This window comes from Ailuropoda melanoleuca, chromosome 17, assembly GCF_002007445.2.
Source record: "Ailuropoda melanoleuca isolate Jingjing chromosome 17, ASM200744v2, whole genome shotgun sequence".
Lineage (NCBI taxonomy): Eukaryota > Metazoa > Chordata > Mammalia > Carnivora > Ursidae > Ailuropoda > Ailuropoda melanoleuca.
Genome location: NC_048234.1, coordinates 12734713 through 12755829, shown reverse-complemented (window position 1 = coordinate 12755829; position 21117 = coordinate 12734713). Strand labels below are relative to the sequence as shown.

General features: G+C 49.5%; 1 protein-coding gene across 2 annotated transcripts in view; it reads left to right on the top strand.

The window, feature by feature from the left end:
- Nucleotides 1-6: 6 nt before the first annotated feature.
- Nucleotides 7-21117, top strand: part of MPRIP (myosin phosphatase Rho interacting protein) — a 157515-nt gene continuing 136404 nt past the window's right edge. For both annotated transcript variants that reach the window (XM_034647400.1, XM_034647398.1), the window contains exon 1: nt 7-204. In XM_034647400.1, the coding sequence (XP_034503291.1) occupies nt 82-204 (123 nt within the window). In that variant the 5' untranslated portion in view covers nt 7-81. The remainder of the gene's footprint in view (nt 205-21117) is intronic.

The following is a 21117-nucleotide window of genomic DNA, read 5'->3' as shown; positions in this document are numbered from 1 at the left end:
TGCCGCCGCCCGCCAGCCGCCGTCCGCCGCGGAGCGCGCGCCGGGCCGGGCCGCCGGGCCTGTGCCGCCGCTGCGCCGACCATGTCGGCGGTCAAGGAGAACCCGTGCAGGANATTCCAGGCCAACATCTTCAACAAGAGCAAGTGTCAGAACTGCTTTAAGCCCCGCGAGTCGCATCTCCTCAACGACGAGGACCTGACGCAGGTGAGCGGGCGGGGGTCCCGGGGCCGACCGGGAGGTGGAGACCCGGGTCCCGCGCCGGGCGGCCCCCGACCCCCGGCGGCCCCATCGGGCTGGAAGTTTCCCGGCGCTCAGTCGCCCCGCTAGGTGTTGCAAGCCGTCGTCCGAGGCCGGCGAGAGTGCCTCGCCGGGGGCGCTGGCCGCCTCTCCCCAGTTCTGACGCCCGTGAGACCACCATCCTGCTGTGGACAGGAGAGCGGACGTTATCCAGTTCCCGAGGCGGGCGGGGGTGGGGTGCCTCTGAAGGCTCCCGGGGAAAATAAAAACAGAGCAGAAAAAAAATGTACGTTAGTCCTGGGGAGGGTAATGAGGATGGAGATGGGGGGAGGAGGGAGGGAACGGGAAGTGTATTGATAGAGCCGGGACAAAGGGAAAATCCTCAAGTATGCCGAAAAAATAACATCCTTTCCCGTTCCCATAGCCCTGCCGTGTGATTCATGCTTTTTGGGTGACTCAAAAATGCCTGGTTTTTCTTAGGAGGAACAAAGCGCTTGGGGATTGCTTGCCGCTTCGCAGTACCCCCCATAGAGTCCGTTTTAGGACCAGACTTAGACTTGTCCACCCGGAGTGGCCAAGGGAGCAGGGCTGTCTGGGGGGACTGCGGGCTTCCCTCTTGTCAGACCCAGTTTGCCCGTTTTCTAAATCACTGTCACTGTCAATGATGGGAGAGGGGTGGTGAAGGGTCCTGAAGTGGGGGGAGGAGGGTCTTGCTCTTGAACTTAAACTGGAGGGCTTTTCGTTGATGGGAGAGCTGGGGGCTCCTCTCCCCACCCTTTCTCCCATCTCTCTGGTCGCTTGGCAAGGATTAAAGAGACCTGCGGGCCTTCGGGAAAGTCTGTTGACTTCTCCTGGCTTTATCTGTCATTTGAGTGCTTTGGACTAGTTCAGTAGCTCCCCAACCTGCTTCAGTCACAGTCTAAAAATACAGAGTCCTGGGGCCCCATTCCTGGAGTGATACAGGAGATGAAGGAATTTGTATCGTAACAGTTCCCTAAGAAGTTGGGCTGAAGTCCCCACTGGCCTTTGGGAATCCCTGTACTGGTTGCTCTCCGAGCTCCCAGTGTTCCCGAGAATCCTCCGGATCCCAAGGATTCTCTGGAAACGCTTGGAGGCCCTTGGGCTATGCAGATTCCTTGGATTTCCTGACCTAGCCTTGTCTGCAACCCCTTGGGATGTGTCTGTGGCCCCTCCTTGCCTCTCCCCCAGTCCCAGTCTTCTTCAGAGCTTTCTTTCGTCCCCCCCCTCCCCCAGTGAGGCCAGGGGAGCTCCCTTCACATTCCAGTCCAGTGTGACCTAGTTGTAGCCACTCCTTTTGCAGAAGAACCCCTTAGATGGAAAACATTGCTTTGAAGTGTACAGCCTGGCTGTTTTTAATGCTACTTAAGTACTCACAGGGTTTGAATTGTTTACATGGGAGACCAGAGTAGGGTGGCAGGGCAGGGGTTATGGCCTAAGACATGGTGTCTTCCTCTGAGATCAGAATCCCAACAGCCAGGAAAAGACTCCTTTCATCTAAAACCAAAAAAAGCTTAACCGAACACTTAGGGCTACAGTCATAGATTTTTGGGTTGGATGGCCAGGTCAGTTTGGGAAGAGTAGAATTTCGCTTCCTGGTAAGGTATTCTGGGTTGAGCTTTTCAGGGACACACTCTCTTCTCAACTGAATGCCTTTTTGGGGGGAAGCATTTATGTGGTGATGAGTACCTCGGCCCAGGAGTCAGGAGACCTTTTTTCCGTCTTCACTGTCACTTTCAGCTGTGTGACCTTGAGTAAGTCCCTTTGCCTTTGTATAGTTTCTTTTCCTTTTCTATAAATTGGGAGTAGGGATCCCTAGTTTACCTCTCTCACCCTGTGAAAAGCAAGGCATGGTAGCTTATTAAAGTCTTTTCTCTTACAAATTAACAAACAAAAATCACCCACAGAATAGTAAACTTGGATTTAGGAAGTTTATGGGCTTGGCAAGGGTTGTTCTGAGAGAGTTTCCTGGTTATTCCAGGCAACTGCCAAAATTGGTAGATTGGATATTTACACCTCGTAAGGACTGTTTTCTTATTCTTAGGCTTAGATAAACTGGAATGGGATCTGCATATTTGAGTCGAATCTGTTAAATTCTCTTTAAAGAATCTGTTGATTATTAATTGGATCGAGAGAGTGTTGCAGATTTAAAGTACTGTACTCTTCAACTTTATTCACAGTTGAATTGTGGATTTTAAACAGGCTTGAGTCCTCCAGGGCACAACTGGGATGGTAGTTTCTGAAATAATGAGTGGGGTTATTTGTGCTGGTAGAGATTAGGCCAGCCTTCTACCTCCTGGGATCTTTCAAGAAGAAACTGCTCTTGAAAAGAGAAGGAGGGAGAATAAGGGCTGTTGCCAACAGCTTTAGCTGCTGCTCTCTGCATCCGGCCTCCCCCAGCCTTACTCTCATCCTCTTGGCTCCATTAGAAAACCTCAGCCAATTGGTTCCCATCACTCTCCCCCAAGGCCCTGCTTCCTGCTGCCCCTCCCTGCCCTGAGCTTATTTTAGACCTTCAAGGCTGGAGGATAGATCAGCGATCTTTGAGGCCAGCCCCTCTTTAAGGTGTTTATCCTTCAGTCCTGTGCATTTCTCTACATGCATATGGACTCGAATACACAGTTGAAACCCTTACTTAACCCGAACTATACACGTATTTGCTCTGCAACTTTTTTTTTTCTTTACTTTTTTTTTTTTTTTTTTTTTTTTTTTTTTTTTGTGCTTAGTACGTCTTACAGCTCGTTTTGTGGTCCGGCATATAAATATCCCAAAATGGTTTTGCAAATTTTGCCAACAAGGAAGAATCATATTTTAACCACTCCCTTATTGATGGACAGCAAGGTTACTTCTGGGTTTTGCTGTTACAAACGGTGAATGCTTTGGCGAACAGTTTCCTAAATGCTTTTGGGTGAGTGTGTGCGTGCACGAGTGCAAGTATTTCTCTGGGGGCAGATAGCTAAAAATAGAATGGCTGGGTTGACATCAAGCACATTGAATTTTTTTTTTTTTTTTTTTTTACAGATATCACTAAATTGTCTTCCAAAAAAGGCTGTGTCATAGCATTGCCAGAATTGGGTATTATCAGATGATTTAATTCTTTAATAATTTCCCTAATTACCAGTGAGGTTAAGCCTCTTTTTTACCATATTTATGGTATATGCTTTGTTTCTTGTGTGGACTTCCCATTCATACTGTTTGCCTGTTTTTCTGTTGGGTTAATCCCCCTCCCCCCCACTGCCACCCCAGTGGGTTTGTAGGAGCTTTCCGTCTGTACTCTAGGTCAGGGGTCCACTGACTTTCTCTCTACAAGGCCAGATAGTAAGTATTTTAGCCATGTGGGCCATATGATCTTTGTGGCAACTATGCAACTTTGCCATTGTGGCGTAAAAGTCATAGTGCAAAGCCACTTTAGACAATACATAAATGTATGAGTATAGCTGTTTCTGATAAAACTGTATTTACAGAGTTACAGAGACAGGCAGCTGATAGGGTTTGGCCTGTAAGCTCTAGTTTGCTGACCCCTGCTCTAGATCTTAATCTGAACCCGTCCTGTATTGCACGTATTTTCTCCCACGGTGTCCGTTCTAATGTTATATATGGTCGTTTCTCTTTTTCATATGGTTGTTTTAAATAAGAATGCAGTTACATTTCCACTTTTTCTAGTTTATAGTTTTATTTTAGTGCTTATGAAGGTCTTTTTTTTTTCAAAATTATAAACTATTCTCTCATGTGTGTAGTTCCCTTATAGTTATTTTTATGCTTAACTTTCTAATCCATTGGAGTTTTGTCTTAGGAAAATAATTTTGGCATAAAAGTAGGAGCTCTAAAAGATTGTCTTGAATAGTCCAGATAAATTATAGTAAAGGTCTGTGTTGGCCAGGATGGAAGGAGTCATCAGACACTAGGGACAGAATATTGGTGGTTGATTGGAAGTGGGGATTGAGGAGACCTAGGTACCTTCAACAAAGACTGAGAATAACAGATAGGGAGTAAGTTTGTGGGGTGGGGAGGAAACAAAGTTAGTACAGTGAATTTGAGCCCATGGAGGTGGAGGTCTAGTTTGGTCCTTAGGTGGAGACACCCGCTTAGGCAAGCTGGTGGTTAGAGGTAGATGAGAGGTGTGGGACTGGTAGGAATTCTGAAATCATGGGAGTGAGTATAGTCAGTCACTCAGGAGGCCATGTGGAGTGAAACGAGGGGGAGCAGGTGGAGAGATGAATCAGGGGTTGGCAGTCGGTGGGAGTAGAAGGCCTGGACCCCAGGGTTCTTGGCTCCCAGGTCCTCGTCCCAGCCGTAGTGTGGGTTTCTGGGGTTCGTCGTGGGTATTCATTTGCCGTGATGTTTCATCCTTCTGCCAACTTGAACGACTTCAGGCATGCCTTTTGTGGAAGGAGTCCCTGCATCTGAACTTAAGTTCTAGTTCCTTCTACTACTGTTTTTGTTGTGGGATCTTGGCTGGGTTGTTTTCTCTCCTCAGGCCTCAGTTTTCCCATCTGGGGAATGAAGAGCTTGGTCTTGATCTCTTCCAGGGCTCTTCCAGTCCTCCTGCATCTCCTCTCAGACTTCTCCGTCTAATTGTGCCCTCGCTGTGTGGCATTCCAATGCCAGGGGTCTCGGGGTGAGAGGCCTATACACAGAGGTGGGTGGGTTAGGACTTGGTCACTGAATCATTTCATTGACTTTCCCTTTATCCCTGTGACGTTCTTAGAAATTCTAGGGCATGGAACTTCTTTATTTCACTGAACATTTATCTCATAAGCAATGGGGAGATTTCATGCCCACCCTTTCGAGAACATTTAGAATTTATGTGCACATTGGTACATGGTTTGGCAGGGGCTATGTCAGAAATCCCAGACCTTACAAATGGCCAACAAGCACAGGAAAAGGTGGTCAGTATCATTAGTCATTAGGGAAATGCAGATCAAAACTATAGTGAATTATTACTTTACACCCACTAGGAGGGCTCTATTAAAAAAGGGAGGGTAGTAAGTGTTGGTGTGGATGTGGAGAAATTAGAACCCTCATGCATTGCTCATGGGAATGGAAAATGGTGCAACCACTGTGGAAAATAGTTTGATATTTCTTCAAAAGAATTACCATATGACCTAATAATTCCACTCCTAATGTGTATCCAAAATAACAGGGAACAAGTATTCAAACAAATACATCCATGCATGTTTGTAATAGTACAATTGATAATAGCCAAAAGGTAGCAGCAACCCCAATAGCTGTCAGTGGATGGATGGGTAAACAAATGGTGCTATATCCCTATCATGGACTCTTCAGTTATAAAAAGGGAATGAAGTACTGACCAACCTGCAATGTGATGGACCTCAGACACGTGTTAACTGAAAGAATCAGGCACAAAGATGACATACTGCACTGTTCCATTTACATGAAATGTCCAGAATAGGTAGAGCCATGGAAATGGAAGGCAGATTAGTGGTTACCAGGGTTCTTGGGGAGAGGGGAGTGCCTGCTAATGGGATCGGGGTTCTCTTTGAGGGAGTGGCTAGATGTCTTAGAACATGGCAGAGAAGCTGGTTGCAAAGCATTGTGAATGTATGAAACGTCAGTGACTTGTTCACTTTAAAATGGTTAATTTTACACTGTGGGACTTTTACCTCAATATTTAAAAATGAGCATGCAAGAATTGCTCACACGCATGCATCGCAAACCTGTCCTCTGCTCCTGGTATCACTGGAGTGAATATCTGATTGTTTTAGAGTCTAGACCAGGGGATTGACCAATTTTTTCTTAAAGGGCCAGATACTAAAAGATTTAAGGTTTGTAGGCCAAAATCGAAGAGTTTATGAAGGTACTTACATAATCACGTAGAAATGTAAAAGCTGTTCTTGGTTTTGGGACCTTAAAAGAAAAGAAAAGAAAAAAACAAAAAAACCCCAGGGGCTAGATTTGGCCTATGGGTTAGACTAGCCCTGTGCAGTAGGACTATAACGTGAGCCACATTTGTAATTAAAAATTTCCTACTTGCTACATTAGAAGAGTAAAAAGAAGTAGATGAAATTAATTTTAATTATATCTTATTTAACCTCACATATCCAAAATACCATTTCAACATGTGAAGAAGTTATTTTACCCTTACGGCACCTTTTGATTCAGGCTGGCCACTTTCTGGGAGCTCAGGAGTCACATGTGGCTGGTGCCCACCCTGGGGCCCTTGAGACCCTCAGGGGAAGTACTGAGTGTAAGGGCTGTGCTTGTGGGTTTTTCCTGTCTCTTGGGGGTGTCTTGCAGACAGCCTGTGTCAGGGGATTCCTGGAACGGTTCTTTCCTGCTGTTACTCCTGTTTGTGTCCTCTGCTTGGTGTCTCTTGCCAACTTTTGGGGCTGCTTTCTTTGAACGGCACATCTTCTTACGGACTCCTTTTAGTGGTGTTTGAGGGCTCTTTGGCTCTGATCCCCACTCCCCCTCTGGAAGCAAGAGGAAGCAGGGTGCTGGTAGGGTCTGTCCTGGAGGGAGCCGGTGAGAGCCTGGGGGGCATGCTGCTGGCTGCGGTGACTGCATTCTGACACAGCCCTTTGTGTTTGGGAGTGTTTTGCAGCTGTATTCTAGCTGCTTTTTTCCCTGTGTTCTAGCCTGCTACTTGACCTTTCTCTCTGAGTTCTTTTTCCTTTGCCACACAGAAGGACTACAATCAAAGACCTATGTTCTATTCTTGGCACAGACATGCAGGGTGACCCAGGAAGGTCACTTAGGTTCTCAGAGTCTCGGTTTCCCACCTATAAAGCTGGTGCCCCATTCTGTTTCCAGGGAGTGGTCTGCTAATGGAATGGATGGAAGGTGCTGGCCAGGCCTGCGGAGGTTGCTGAACCCCCTTTGTGGTAATTAATATTCCAGGAAGCACGCTGACGGCCTGTTGGGCCTGTTGTGTGGGGAGTAGCTTTTGTTTGGGCTGTTTCCTGATTACTAGAACCCTGATGCTGTTTAGCTGAAATAAAGAAATTTGACTGGGAATGTTTATCTTTAAATTGTTCCCAAGCTGCCATTTAGTGTTGAAAGAGAGAAGAGACCTTGCAACCAGAGAGCAGAGACGAGGAGAGAGAGATTACATCCTCCCGCCAACATCCTAAGAGGGCCTGTGGGGGGTGGGGGTGGGGAGGAGGCACAAGAGAGGGTGAAGAACAGTGGATGCTAATTGAGAAGCATTTAACCTGAGAAAACAGGCTTTTCCTTTAGGCTTGGAAACTCACTCTCCAAGTCTCCCTTTCCCATCTGAAATGACACAGTTGGACCAGGTCAGTAGTTTTCAGACTTGCACTAAATCACACGGCCTTCACTCAGAGGAATCTCCTATGGAAATGCCATGTGTGAAACAGAAAAAGTGACATGGTTCTGGGTGACATGAGGTTGGACCCTGGAACTTGGCCGCTCAGCCACCTCTGCTTCCTGCCTGTGGGGCCCCCGGTCATCTGTGGAGGCTGGGGGGGGGCAGGTTTGAAACCTGCCCCAGACTTTGTGGTTCCTCCAGTTTTAGCAGCTTAGGCTTCTGTGAGATGACCTGTGGACGATCTCACAGCTGCCCTGGCATGGAAGCCCTGAATGCCCAGCCCCACCGCTCCCTTTATATTATCACTTCCTTTGGGGGCAAGAGAGCTAGTGGGTTGATTTGCTGGCATTTTGTCTCTGGAGACTGGAACTGGAATCTTCCAAACCACTTGCTGGTTTTCTCCATCAGGGTCATCCTAGTTCACATGAAACCACAGCCTGGTTTTTGCCTGGAGCCTGTAATCCTTCCAGCTCCCTTCTCCCCTCATGCTCAGCTTGGCGCCTGCACCCTTTGCTGGGTGGTGGCCTGCCAGGTCTTTGGGGGGAGCTTGCAGTGGGAGTGAGCAGATGGGCGCATCGAATCCTCCAGAGCCTTCATTGTGCTGCGTCACGTGCCGTGTACTGTGATCGTATCGTTCCACTCTCAGCAGCTGGGGAGGGCCGGTAGCAGCATGGGTGCCGTAGAGGGGGGACGTGGAGTCTCAGGGAGGTGGAACTGCCTGCCCGAGGTCACCGAGCTGCCTAGTGGTGGGGCTGGGACGTAGAACATAGTTCCTGTGCCAGCTGTTGTGAGACCGTGAACCTGTCTTCCCTCCTCTTGGGAAAGCTGCTTGAACTTATTCCCCTGGCACTATGGCTGTAGGAGGCTGGGCTATTGCAAACAAAATCAAAGCTGTGCAATGGACTCCTACTTCCTAGCCCTGGGAGGAGGGGCCTGCAGGGGCTGGGTGATACCCCCCCCATAATTAAGCAGGTGAGGGGTTGTCCCCAATTAACAGATGGGGCTGCTGAGACCCAGTTCAGTGACCTGCCTAGGTCACAGGAAGGCCAGTGTGGGTTTTTCCAAAGTTCTCTTTGACCTCCCTGTGTCTGATAAAAAGTGTTAACCTTTGCTATCAGAAACAGGGCCTTGCCCTGACATGGATTCCTTAGTAGCTGGGGTACATGTGCGGAGGGTAGTGGTACAGGACATTTCACAGGTCATCACGTAGGCCAAAATCTTCTCAGCCTTAGGGTAGCCCCATGTCCCCCAGCAGGCTGCCGGCCTGTGGCAGTGACCACACCTTTGGCACAGCCCTGAACAGGAAGCACTGCTTTTCCCCTAAGGAATTCAGAATCAGGAAATATTGTGTCCTTGATCTCTGTAAGTCCTAAAGCACTGGTTTTATCAGACAGACCAGGGAGGCTGTGTGGCACCCTTTCAGACACAGTGTCTTACCTCCAAATGGTCCTGGCCAGTAGCTAAAGGGGCCAGAGGAAGGGGGAGCAACTTCCAGGAGCCCCAGTTGAACCAGAGAAAGAGTCCACATCTCCTGGGTCTCCAGGTGCCACACCCAGAGCTTCTGGGGCTGGTGAGTGACCTGGGGTGTGGGGAGCCTCAGGGCTCAGTGGGATTGGGGCATTCGTTTGTCTTCCGCTTGGAGACCTGCTCTGACCTAGAAATCTGACACAGTCCCACTTTTCATTTAATGTGCTCATGTAAGGGAATGGAAGGGTCGACATTAGGGGCTTTCAGCTCAGATTTGGGTTCACATCCTGGATCTGTTTTTATGCTGATGGAGCAGGTCACTCAGAGTTTCAGTGTCTGTGTCCTTCCTCTGAAAACTGGGGACTGCATAATGTCCTGGGTGCCTGTGATGGTGGCGAAGATGATGCAAGAAGTGGCAAGTGCCGGATTTGTAAATGCTCGGGTACCTGGGGGGCGCTCAGAAAGTGGGGTTCGTTTTCTCCAACACAGGCCTGGAGAGGGGACACGCCTCCATGGTTTTGTGGGACAGCTGACCTTCTAGCTCCATTTCTTGTCTACCTCCACACCCACAGAACAAAAGCCCAAGCTGCCTCCTCTCCTGCTGAGCTGCTGCTGAGCTGCTTGGCACACCCTAGCAACTTCCTCACAGTAGCCCCTTGGGATCAGAAAGGCCGTAGTCAGTTTGCTTCTGTGGGTTTGATTTTCAGAACATGTTCAAGTATAAAGATTGAACTGTTGTTTTTGTTTTTGTTTTTTTTTAATAAGATGGAGCTGGTTTTAAGAATTTGTAGAGGATAGGAAGTGAAGAGGGCAGGTGCCATTAGCCTAAAACCTACCATTAGAGGGCATGGGCTGCTCCAGAGGGTAGCGGTCAGCACAACAGCCACCTCTGAGCCCCTGCCAAGCTCCGAGAAGTATATAGTGCAGGTCCCATGAATGGTGGTGGCACATCCTGAATTCAGAAGTCACTTTGCACGAAGTGTCTGAGTTGTCATCAACAAGGTAGGAGAGGATTAAGAGAAGCCACTATCCTGCTGGTGTCCCTGGGACAGTTGTCTGGGAATCAAAGTCCTTGTGCCCCTGGGCCTGGTGAAAGAGCTGGAGGGTAGAGGGCAGCGCAGTTCTTGCCCCAAATTGATGGGCAAGTGGGTGGGATATGTGGGCAGGGCATGTCCTGGCCCTTTGGTTCCCAGCATTGATTCACTCACCTCAGCCAGCAGGTCCGTCCTTCCTCTCTCTGCTGCTCCCCAGGCTTTACAAATCCCACATGCTTCCAGGGAGGGGGTTCTCTAGGGTCTAAACAGGTAGAAGTGGTTCCTTGTGAGAGCCTGCAGACAACTCTTCTAACAGGCAGATGCCATTTCAGCAAGCAGCCTGCTGACTCCATTTCCACATCTCCCTTCCTGCTTGGAAACTCTGTGAGCTTAGGGGTCCTCTTTGGGGGAGCTGGACCAGCTAGGGTGGTCATGCAGCCCCCTGTGGTGTGGAGGTTTTCCTGTGCTTCAATCGAAGGAGCAGTTCACGTGCTCTGGGATTATTTATTGTGGAGGTGGTGGCATTTGTAGCTAACAGTAATTGCTGTGTACCAGGCCACTGTTAACTCATTTATATTCACAGTGGCCTTATGAAGTAGAGAGGTAAGAAACCTGAGCTGGAAAGAAGTCGTGTGACTTGCCCAAGGGCAATACTGTAAGTGGTAGAACTGGGATGCAAGCCCAGACAGTCTGACTCAGGGTCTCCTCCTTCCACTTTTTCCTGCGCTGTCCTGAATGGGGTCAGGTGGGCCTTCTGGACATTAGATTTCTGGTCGTGTGTGGCCCTCCTGTCCAGGAGCCAGAGGCTGTCCTGCTGGCAGGGTGAGTGTGTGCTCGGAAGGGGAGGGTGGCGAGAGGATGAGGCCTGGGCTGAACTTATTTATATTTCCTCTTTTTTCCTTCCCATGGCACTTTCCCGTCCTACCTGTTTCTTAATGGGAAGCACTGCTTTTTGAGGGAGAGGGTGAGACTCTTTCCTGCAAAGCTTTCCTGCAAAGCCCCAGAAATGTGTCCCCACGCATTCTGTAGCTTTCCTCCCTTTGCCACGAATGGCGTCATGTTCCAAAAATCCCGCGGCCATGGGCTCCTTGTCAAGACCGAACAGGGAAGAGGCTTTTTAAAATGTCACTTTCTCCCTCTTCCTCCAGCTGTTGCAGTCCAGGGAGGAGCCCTGAGCATAGGTTGGGCTTGCAGGGCATGTGTGTAGGCAGAGGGGTGAGCGGGCAGCTGAGCTGGGAAGTGTGGGAGGGGAGGACGGAGAGCGGGCCATCAGCTGTGTGCCCTCACCCTCTGTGTGTCTGGGATCTAGGGAGCTCCGTGTGTGGGTTTTGTTTGGGGTTTTTTGTTTTTTGTGTTTGTGTGTGTTTTTTTTTTTTTAGGTGAAATTCACATAACGTGAAATTAACCATTTTAGAGTGTGCAATTCCATTGCATCCAGCACATTCATAGTATTGTGCGAACACTACCAGTCTATAGTTTAAGACATCTCATCACCCCAAAAGAACACCCATAACTATTAGTCTGTTACTCCCCACTCCTGGTCCTCAGCAACCACCAGTCTACTTTCTGTCCTTACAGCTTTACCTATGCTGGAAGTGTCATTAAAATGGATATAGAATGTGTAGTGTTTAGTCTGGCCTCTTGTACTTAGTATGTTTCAGAGTTCATCCATCGGTAGCATGAATCAGTACCTCGTTGGGTTTTTTAATGGCCGAATAATATTCCAGTATATGGGCATAACACATTTAGATTACCTGTTCATTTACAGATGGATGCTTGGGCTGTTTCCACATTTTGGCTGTTGTGGTTAGTCCTGCTGTGAACGTTTGTGTACACGTTTTATTTGAACATCTACTTTCAGTTCTGGGTAGAGACCTAGGAGTGGAATATCCAGGTCCGGTGGTAATCTGTCAGTGAGCTGTGTTTCGAATCAGCACATCAAGCCAGACGCCAGCATTGCAGACTGCTGGGTGGGAGGACAGAGCATATGGTGCTGCCCAGACCCCGGCGTTCCTCATTTGTAGGAGTCTAGGATGGAGAACTGGGGGTACGGGGCAACCCTCAGGGTTACAAGTATGGTGTGCAGCATTGAGGAGGTCTTAGAGGTGCTGTGCCCTTGCACAGGGGTGGCTGAGCTGCTTTGAGTGTCAGTCCCTCCTTTCCTTTTTATCTAACCTGAAGATGAGTGGAGCTGCCAGGAAGGAGCTAAGTGGGGGCTTTAATATTGGTGGGAGGGAGCTGAGGGAGCATAGGAGTGGAAAGCCAGACAATGTAGGGAGCCGCTGGAGCGCTCTAGTGGTGAGATTCATGGGGAACTGCTGCTATTGGGCTTCCAAAAGATGTTGGGGTCACTTAGAGGGAAGAGATGATCTGGCCTGTTCACTACTCTGTTAGTTTTCAAACTTTATGTCTTTAGGAGTAGAGCACAGAGCCCCTTGAAACAACATGGAACTCACATATGTGAGGGACGGGAGGAGAGGACGATGCCACCTGTGACCCCACCCCCACCCGGAGCCCCGCCCCACCCTGCGCTCTGCAGTGGCTCCTGAAGCACCACCTCCCATTGTCTCCACTGTTTGAAAATCGCTGTTTTACCCTGACCCCCGCATTAATACTTTTTAATAGAGTGAAATATTCGATGCATACAAAAGAACGTAAGTCGCACCTACATACAGTATATGTACACGATTCCTAAGGAACACTCAAGATGCTTGGTTGCTCCAATGTTTCAGCCTCCCTCAGTGGCTGGCCTCCAGCGGAGGGACCCATACTGGGTGTTGCCTGTGTGGATGGAGCCCAGTGCCCTCTCCAGGCCTCCCCTCCTCAGCAGAGCCTTGCCTCGCCCAGAGGAAGGGTTCCCTGTCTGGGGCGTGTGGGAGTCCCGTTTCATTTCCAGATGCACTGTATGTAGTACAGCTGCCGTGGTCAATCTGGTGGGAAATAAGCAGCCTTTTACGGTAGTGCTGTGGAGGAGGAAGGAGTCGGAGTAGAAACTTAGAGATGGACCTGAAAGCTCGTTTGTGTTTGGGCTGACAGCATGAGCAGAGTGCTGAGGGAAGCAGAGGTGTGGGGGGCAGGACGGGCCAGCCGCTGACCTGAGGATCTGCGGGGGTGCGGGTGGGATGATGGTCAAGGCCAGTGGTTCTCAAACTTTTTGTTTTGGGGACTCCTTTATGCTCTTGATTGTTGAGGCCTCAATGGGCTTCTGTTTCTGTGGGTTACATCTGTAGTATTTGTTGTGCTAGAAATTAAAACTGAGAAATGTTTAGAAATTTATTAATTTATTTAAAAATAAAATAAACCTGTTACATGTTCACATAAATCACAGGTATATTTTGAAAAATTACTTTTCCAAAACAACAAATAAATCTGCTAAGAAGAGCCACACCATTTTACCTTTCTGCAAATCTCCGTAACATCTGTCATCGTGAAAGACAGCTGGATTCTCCTGTCTTCTGCACTTGGTCTATTGTGATGTCATGTCACATAGCCTCTGGCAAACTGTGCTCTACACCGGGGAGAGAATGAAAGTGAGGAACGGAAATGAGGACTTCATAAAATAGTTTTGGCTCGTGGACCCCCAAAAGGGTCCTGAGGACTGTGGTACTTTGAAAATCACTAGTCTAGCTCAAGTAGGAGCATTTGCTAGAAGGCCATGATGGGAGTGGCAGGGAGGCCTCCTGTCATGATGGAGCTGACGCAGGTGCAGAATCTGGGCGAGGGCCCAAGGCAGCCCCCTCGGAGTGAGGTGTCACATGTGCAGAGGGCAGAAAGTGATAGGGGACTACTGGGGACAGTGCCTGCTCTCTCCAACAGCAGGCGTGCTCCAGGACTGGCTCACCCTTACTTCCTGCCGCCAAGGGCTGGCTCTCTGAAGAGTAAATGAAATGCAGGTACACAGCATGTGGTAGGGACTCAAGGTGAAGAGTATGGGGTAGGTTATATTCTCCTGAGTGCACAGACAGGCGTCTGAGGCTCAGAGAAGGAGGTTGCTTTGCCGTTACGTTCCACCAGTGCACTCTGCAGCTCCTGGAGGGGAGGGGTCAGAGGTACCTGGAATGTTTTAGGATGGAGATTAGACTAGTGACAGGGCTGGGTTCTGTTGTGGGGAGCGAGGGGCAGCCAAGGACTAACAGACGGGGGCAGGCAGCTCTCCTTGGGGCTCTGTCACTGATTAGCTTTGTGGCCAGAAGGCGAGATGACCCCGATCTTTTCATCTGTTCACTTAGCGGTGCTTGGTAATTTCTAGGACCCCAGCCCTGTTCCTGACCTGGAGCTCTGGACATGAGTTGGAAGGAAACATGGCAGTGGCCGGGTGGCACTCCTCCTTTCCCTGGAGATGCAGGGTTGGGGCTTGGGTCAGAAGTCAGGGTGGAGAGGAAGATTCAAGTTCCTTAGTCTCAGAGTAATGGTTGGACCCTGAGCCCTCTAAGCATGTGCGTGGGAAGGGGATTCAAGGGTATCTTGGAGGCCGGAGAGGTCTGTGTGATACAGTTGGGATTATTTATTTATTTATTTAAAAAGATTTTACTTATTTATTTGAGAGAGAGCATGAGCGGGGGAGGGGCAGAGGAAGAGGGAGAAGCAGACTCCCTGCTGAGTGGGGAACCCAATGTGGGGCTCCATCCCAGGACCCGAAGGTAATGACCTGGGCCAAAGTCAGATGCTAGCCAACTGAGCCAGCCAGGCTCCCCTCACTAAATTTTAGGAAAAAGTTTGGATCAACCCTCAGAATTTTCATCAGGAAAATTACCTCTTCTTTTTGAGACTACAGTGCTCCTCAACCAGGTCCTGCCCCTTGAATTCAGTGGCTGTACAGGAATTTTGATGTCTTTAGTGTTAAGTAAGGGAGTTTTCCCCATGGACTCAGGTCTTTCAGCTATACCACAATCTTTGTTATGACTATATTTTTTATGGCTTCTGTTAAAGAAAATATTTTCTCTGCCCCTTTCTTCTCTCCATCCATGTGGAAAGGCTTTATGGAAAGGCCTATATCTGTTTGCTCTGAGATGTTTTCAGCTTGAGATCTGGTCTGTGTGGTTAGTATTGCGTGCTGCTGAGACTGCTTATGGGGAGCCTCTTAGGAACCCCCTTCCAGTATCTCCTTCAGCCAGTTTTCCTTTTTTTTTTTTTTTGGCTTCTGAAGAGTTCATTGTCCACACTTTACATTGATAAGGACTGTTTACCTCTTCAGCCTTGAAGAACCATCACCAAACTTTCATACCAATGTTCACAGCCACCAAAAGGCGGAAATGACTCCAGCGTCCAGCAGCAGATGAATAGATGAACAAATTGTGGTATGTTCATAAATGGAATATTATTTGGCCATAAAAGGGAGTAAAACACACACACACCACAGCATGGATAAACCTTGAAAACATCATGCTAAGAAAAGGGAACCGTCACAAAAGATCTCTCGTCATCTGATTGCATTCATACGAAATGTCCAGGATCGGCAACTGTATAGATACAGAAAGTAGATTAGTGGTTTAGGGTGTGGGGTGGGGGTGGGGAATGGAGGGTTTAGGGAGTGACTGCTAAAGATTACAGGGTTTCTTCTGGGGGTGGCAAGAGTTGGGGGTTCTAAAATTGATTGTGCTGATAGATGTCCTGCAAACCATTGAATCGTACTCACTTTTAAATGGGGGAGTTGTATGGTATGTGCATCATACCTCAGTAAAGCTATTACGGAAATACCCCCAGACAGTTACTACCCCACCTCATTCTTGGTTTGTGCTCATAATTCACATCTTACCAAACCATTATCTGACGTCTTAATTTCCCATCTTCTTGTCATTTTCTGCTTGACATTTGCTGTCCACACGTAGATAATAGCGCAGGTTCCACCTCCATTCTACCCTGTCCTGGTTACTCCAGGCCCCCCTGGGCACACTGTACGGACATGGTGATGGCCTCACCCTCTCACACACCCGTGCGTGCCGTCTGGTCAAGTATGTGTCAGCAGCATGGAAGCACTCTCTGCCGAAACCAAGGGGCCGTCCGATAACACTTTGTAGAGCTCAGGTCATTGTTTCACCAAATATTTATTTATTGTCTTTGCCTCTGCCCTGTGCTGCTTCTGATTTGGCCGAAGGGTGGGACCGTCTGCAGATTGTCTAGAGGTTAGGGGCCTCCGAGCTAGCTCTGGAGGTGTGGGCCCCCATCATACCGAGCCTTGTAGAGTTGCTGGGATGTGCTCTCTCCTCGAACCATTGCTTCCATGACACTGCCAGGCAGGGTGACACTGTGTGTGAGGCCCTGTTGCCTCCTCTGGAGGGAAGCTGGAACCTCTGCCCGTGCCAGCTGGCCTGACGGTGGCTCAGCTCTGCCTGCTTTCCCCGAGCTCACGTCCCTGACTTCAGTTTGTGAAGTTGGTCCTTTGCTCGCCTCTCACAGGAAGTCTTTCCCGGGCCTCCCATCTCTGCCCCTGGTGCCAAGTTCCTTTCCCTTCGTTCCCCTTTTGTGCCTTTGTCTCATTGTGGGTATTTCCGGTGGCTTTCTTATCTTTGCATCGATGGGTTTGCGTCGTGGCCTTTGGCACCAAGGGTCGATAAGCTGCATTTCTCCTGAGTTCCAGGGTCACATGTCTTGGTGTAATTAATAGGGTCCCAACTCTTTCCCCAAAGTATCCCCGTTTGAATGGTAAATTATAGGGTTACTCTACTTTCTCTGGGGTGGGGAGGAGGTGGGAGCCTGTGGTCTCCCTTACTGTTTGCACAAGTATGAAAGACTCCTCTTTCCAGTGAAGAGCCCCACAATTTCCGTCAGCTCCTGGAACACCTCAACAATCCATGGTGCCCAGCCACGCTGTGTGGGCGGCTCTGTGGATGGTGGTTTGTGGTTGGTTCATCCCACAGTGATGAACTCCTCATAGGTGCTGCGCACGCCCGGGCCCTGGACCTCGGCTGCAAGGGTGTCTGGGGAGACGCTGTGTGATGTGCAGGTCAGGACTAGACCCTCCGGGAGACCATGCTTCCTGTTCATATGGCTCTAGCCTTTACTTTTGGAAGTGGCTCACTGACATGGAGCAGTGCGGGGTGGTTACAGGCCGGCTAGGGGCCAGGTGGTGGCGGTTCAGAGCCTGCTTAGACAGGTCACTTCAGTGTCCTTGAATGTCAAATGGAGGTGCTGATGGCATATACCTCATAGGTTTGTTGTGAAGATCAGAGAGTACATGAAGGGTGTGGAGCAGTGACCAGCCTTGTAAGCTTTGGCTGTTAGCTCTGAGGACAGTGGGAAGCAGGACAGGTGTGACGAAGAGAGGAAACCGATGGGCATTTTTACCTGACTCCCCAGTGTGCTCACTTAGATGGAGTGTGTGTCCTCCAGGCCACATACCGGATGCTGTCCTGCCAGCCGGGGAACAGCAGCCTTTCTCACTCAGAAGGCCAGGCTTTCGCCCTGGTCACGGCCCTGGGTTCTGCTCCCGTTGAATCACCTAGAGTGGCTGTAGTACGATTGTGAGTATTTTGGTGATGGCCGGTTGTTCTCTGCTGAGGCAGACGACAGGTCCTGGAAGCTTATGCTGGCATATGGTGGCCGTAATGAGGAATGTAGTTTGGGTCCAGAACTGAATGGAAAGCAACATCACAGTATTCTCCAGGCCTTGAAACCCCTTGAACTAGTCTTAGGAGTCCTGGCGCAGTTTAGTCCACATAGCCTTGTGGGGAACAAGTGTGTGTGTGGCCTCTCAGGGGGTCAACAGTGATGACCAACACCCTCACTGATGATGACTGGCCCTGGCAGGCTTGTTCTGGAAGAGATGCCCCACTTGCCTGAGGGCTTTGGCCCCGGGTTGGCATGGTCAGAGTTGTGTGCTAGCCCCCCTGGTGTGAGCTAGGCAGGTGCGCACCTAGGACACAGGAAGGTCTTGGCAAGGTTAAGTCCTGAGACTGACTTTCACATGTGCTCACTTCTCGTTTTACTAACTACTCTAAATGTCTCGGAAAAGACAGGTGACCTTGACTTCTTCCACGATTTACAAGCTTATAAAGATGGCCGGATGGCTGCTGCCCAGGCATCATTTCTCCTTTTAGAACCAAAATACAAAAGATATTAACAGCCTATTTGCTATGATCGTTGGAAGTGTTGCCACAGAAACGCTTTTGGGGAAAAAAAAGGGCGAGGAAACAGCCTCGAAACTACAGGTGTATTAGCTGCAATTTACACACATTCTGCCCGTAGATCTTTTAATGAATCCTCTACCAAGGGCCGTTTGCCCCCAGCTCATGCTTGAATGCAGGTCCCTATACCCCACCTTTGGCCCAGAGGAATCTTTGCCCCAGGAATTTCCCCAAAGCTGGGATACTGGCCCCCACATGTATGGATCCTTCAGGACTGTGGGACTTTTCCTCTTGAAGAACTTTTATGGGGATAGTCACTGTGCTTGGAATTCAGGCCTTTAGCCTGGTATGAGGGAGCCTTTGTGGGCTTTGCATGCTCTGCCCCTACGCTCAGAGTCGGGAGCCCTGAGGTCCTTCTGGACTGGCCTCAAATACTCTGCAGTCCTGCCCATCACGCTCTTTGGGGACCTCCACTCATTACCTCCACTGTGGGGCTCACTCCCCTGAGCACTGCTGGTCCCCGAGTGCTACCCTAGTTTGGCCTGAGTACTGGCTGTGTGCACAGCCCTGTGTAGGTGCTGGGATGTATATCCCTGACTCTGGGCTGTTGGTTATTCAGTGACCCAGTACGTGTTTGTGTCTGATGCAGTTTTGTAAAAAATGGTATGGAAAAGTTATGTGTTTTTCTATTATTGTAGATAATGAAACTGAGATTCACAGAGGTAATGTCTTGCCCTGGGCCACATAGCAACTAAGTCATGGAACTGGGACTTAAACTTGGGCCTTCTTGTTCCCAGGCCACGGTCTTTAACTAATTACCCAGAGCTGTTAGGTCATGCCATTGGTGAAGAGTGGAGTACAGGGATTCCCTGACCTCATCTACTTCTTGTTCTAACAGGAACAATCAAGCCCCTGCCCCCCACCCCCTGCCATCTTTTGGAAGATACTCTGTTAGCACTATATCAGAAGTCATGCATGCATAGTCAGGCAAACATCTTCCCTGCCCTTTAGAAAGTAGTGTCTGGTAAGTACTATACAGTAGCATGACTTTACAAAAAATGGTAAAAGCAAAAAAAAAAAACCAAAAAAACCCCCAAGACTTGCTCATGATCCCAGCAGTCAATACAATAGCTGTTTTCTTGTTGACTCCCAATCCTTCTCTGTCTTTGTCCTTACGATGCATTTTATAATAATAGGCCACATTTTTACATCCTACCTTGGATGCTTGTTCCCATGCCTGGTCTCCTTCACTAAACCAAGAGCCCCTCGGGGAGGGACTGTGTGCGCGTCACGCTTTTATCTCCAGTCCCTAAATGGTTCCAGCTTCACAGCAGCAGCTGGGGAAATTCCACTGAACACCTCCAGAGGGTGCCGGTTACCCAGGAGACAGAGCGAATGGAGCCACCTGGCTCTGTGCAGGAAGCACTGGCTTGATGGAATCCCGTGGGCGCTTACTCTCAAGGGTTTCATGAATTCCTCTTAGGTATTAATAAGTAATGGCTGTGTAGTATTATCGTGAGTTGATAACCAGCATTCATTTAGCCATTTGCTTGTTGGACATTGAGTTCCTCTTCAATCATGAGGGGAGCTTTTTGCTTCTCAGTGTTACTTCTTTCGGCTTAATTCTGGCTGTGGGTTTCCTGGGGCAGGAGCATGGGAACGCCATAGTTGTCGCCACATAGGGCCACATTGTGGCTCTTGGAGAGTGCCAGGTTTCCCACAGCACTTCTGCCTTTTGTCTTTGCCAGCATGGTACGCATGGCGTGACTGGGGGTCGGATTCAGAGAAGGGAGAAGTACACTTGAAGTTCAGCCCGTCTGCCTGCTCCTTAGCCTTCTGGTTGTCCCATGGTGTTAGGTGCCGACCAGAACCCACTAGCAACCTGGGAGCTCCGTGTGGGGAGGCTGCAAGTGTGGTCTGGGCTCACCTCGGTCTCGGCTGGAAAGGCCTTCCTGGCCATACTCAGAATAGTTTGGAGCAGTCTCGGCTGTGAGGTGGTGACTAGTAAGTATGTCAACTGACTCACGTGGATGTGTGTTTCAGTCACCGCAGCCCGACTGGGTACGGGGCGCTGTGCTAGATGGAGGCAAGATTCCTGTCCGCAGCGAGCCGAGGTGTTGTAAGAGGGAAGGAACGTGGATGGCTTGGGATTGGGAGATATGGAGCTTGGGAGGGTGAGCAGGATGGGGCAAAGAGCCCTCCACACAGAGAATTGCTTGTGCATTAGCCCAGAGGCCTGGAATATTTTTCTTTCCCCTGGGAGGTGTAAGTATAACAGAGCGGTTCAGAGAAGGGGGAGGTGGCAGTGTCTTGGATTAATGGCGGCGGCAGCCACAGTAAGTTCTCAGTAAGCGGTTGGCTTTGGGTCAGTTCCTGTACTTGAAGGGGGTGCAGGATTTTGAGGGACCCTGTGTAGGGGACAGTAAGGGGGCACCAGACCATAGAGGGCCTTTAGGATGACGGGATGTTATCAAGGGCTAGGAAGGGTGGGGCCCACATTTTTGCATCAGTAGTTTTGGGTACTCACTCTTCAGTGCCATAGCGTGCGACGTATCTGCCTGCCTTTCCCCACACCACGTACAGTCAGGGTGGGTGAATCTGAGGACAGGAAAAGTGAGGTTAACCACCTGTTAGAAATCCGTCACTGACTTCTCTGCTCTTTGAGCCTCTGACAGGCCACATGTTGCTGAGAGCCGAGCATGTAATGTTCCGGATGCCTTGGAGCTGATGGTGATTGGGCGGCAGTGTCCAGAGGCTTGTATGTTTCTGGGAAGCATCAGTGTGGCAGTTTGACAATGCTGTGTAAAGCAGGCCAGGACGTTTGCATCTTCCCCTGCCTGTGGCCTGCCCACTTGGCCTGAGTTGAGGCAGTTGGGCTCTCCCTGATGCAGCCCAGATCTGCCTGGAGGATGGCTAGAGGGAAAGGAGCAGAAGGACCTCGCCTTGGTCAAGTCAACAGGCCCAAGAGGGTGTACATGTGTGGGTGTGTGTGGCCTCCAGGAGAAGC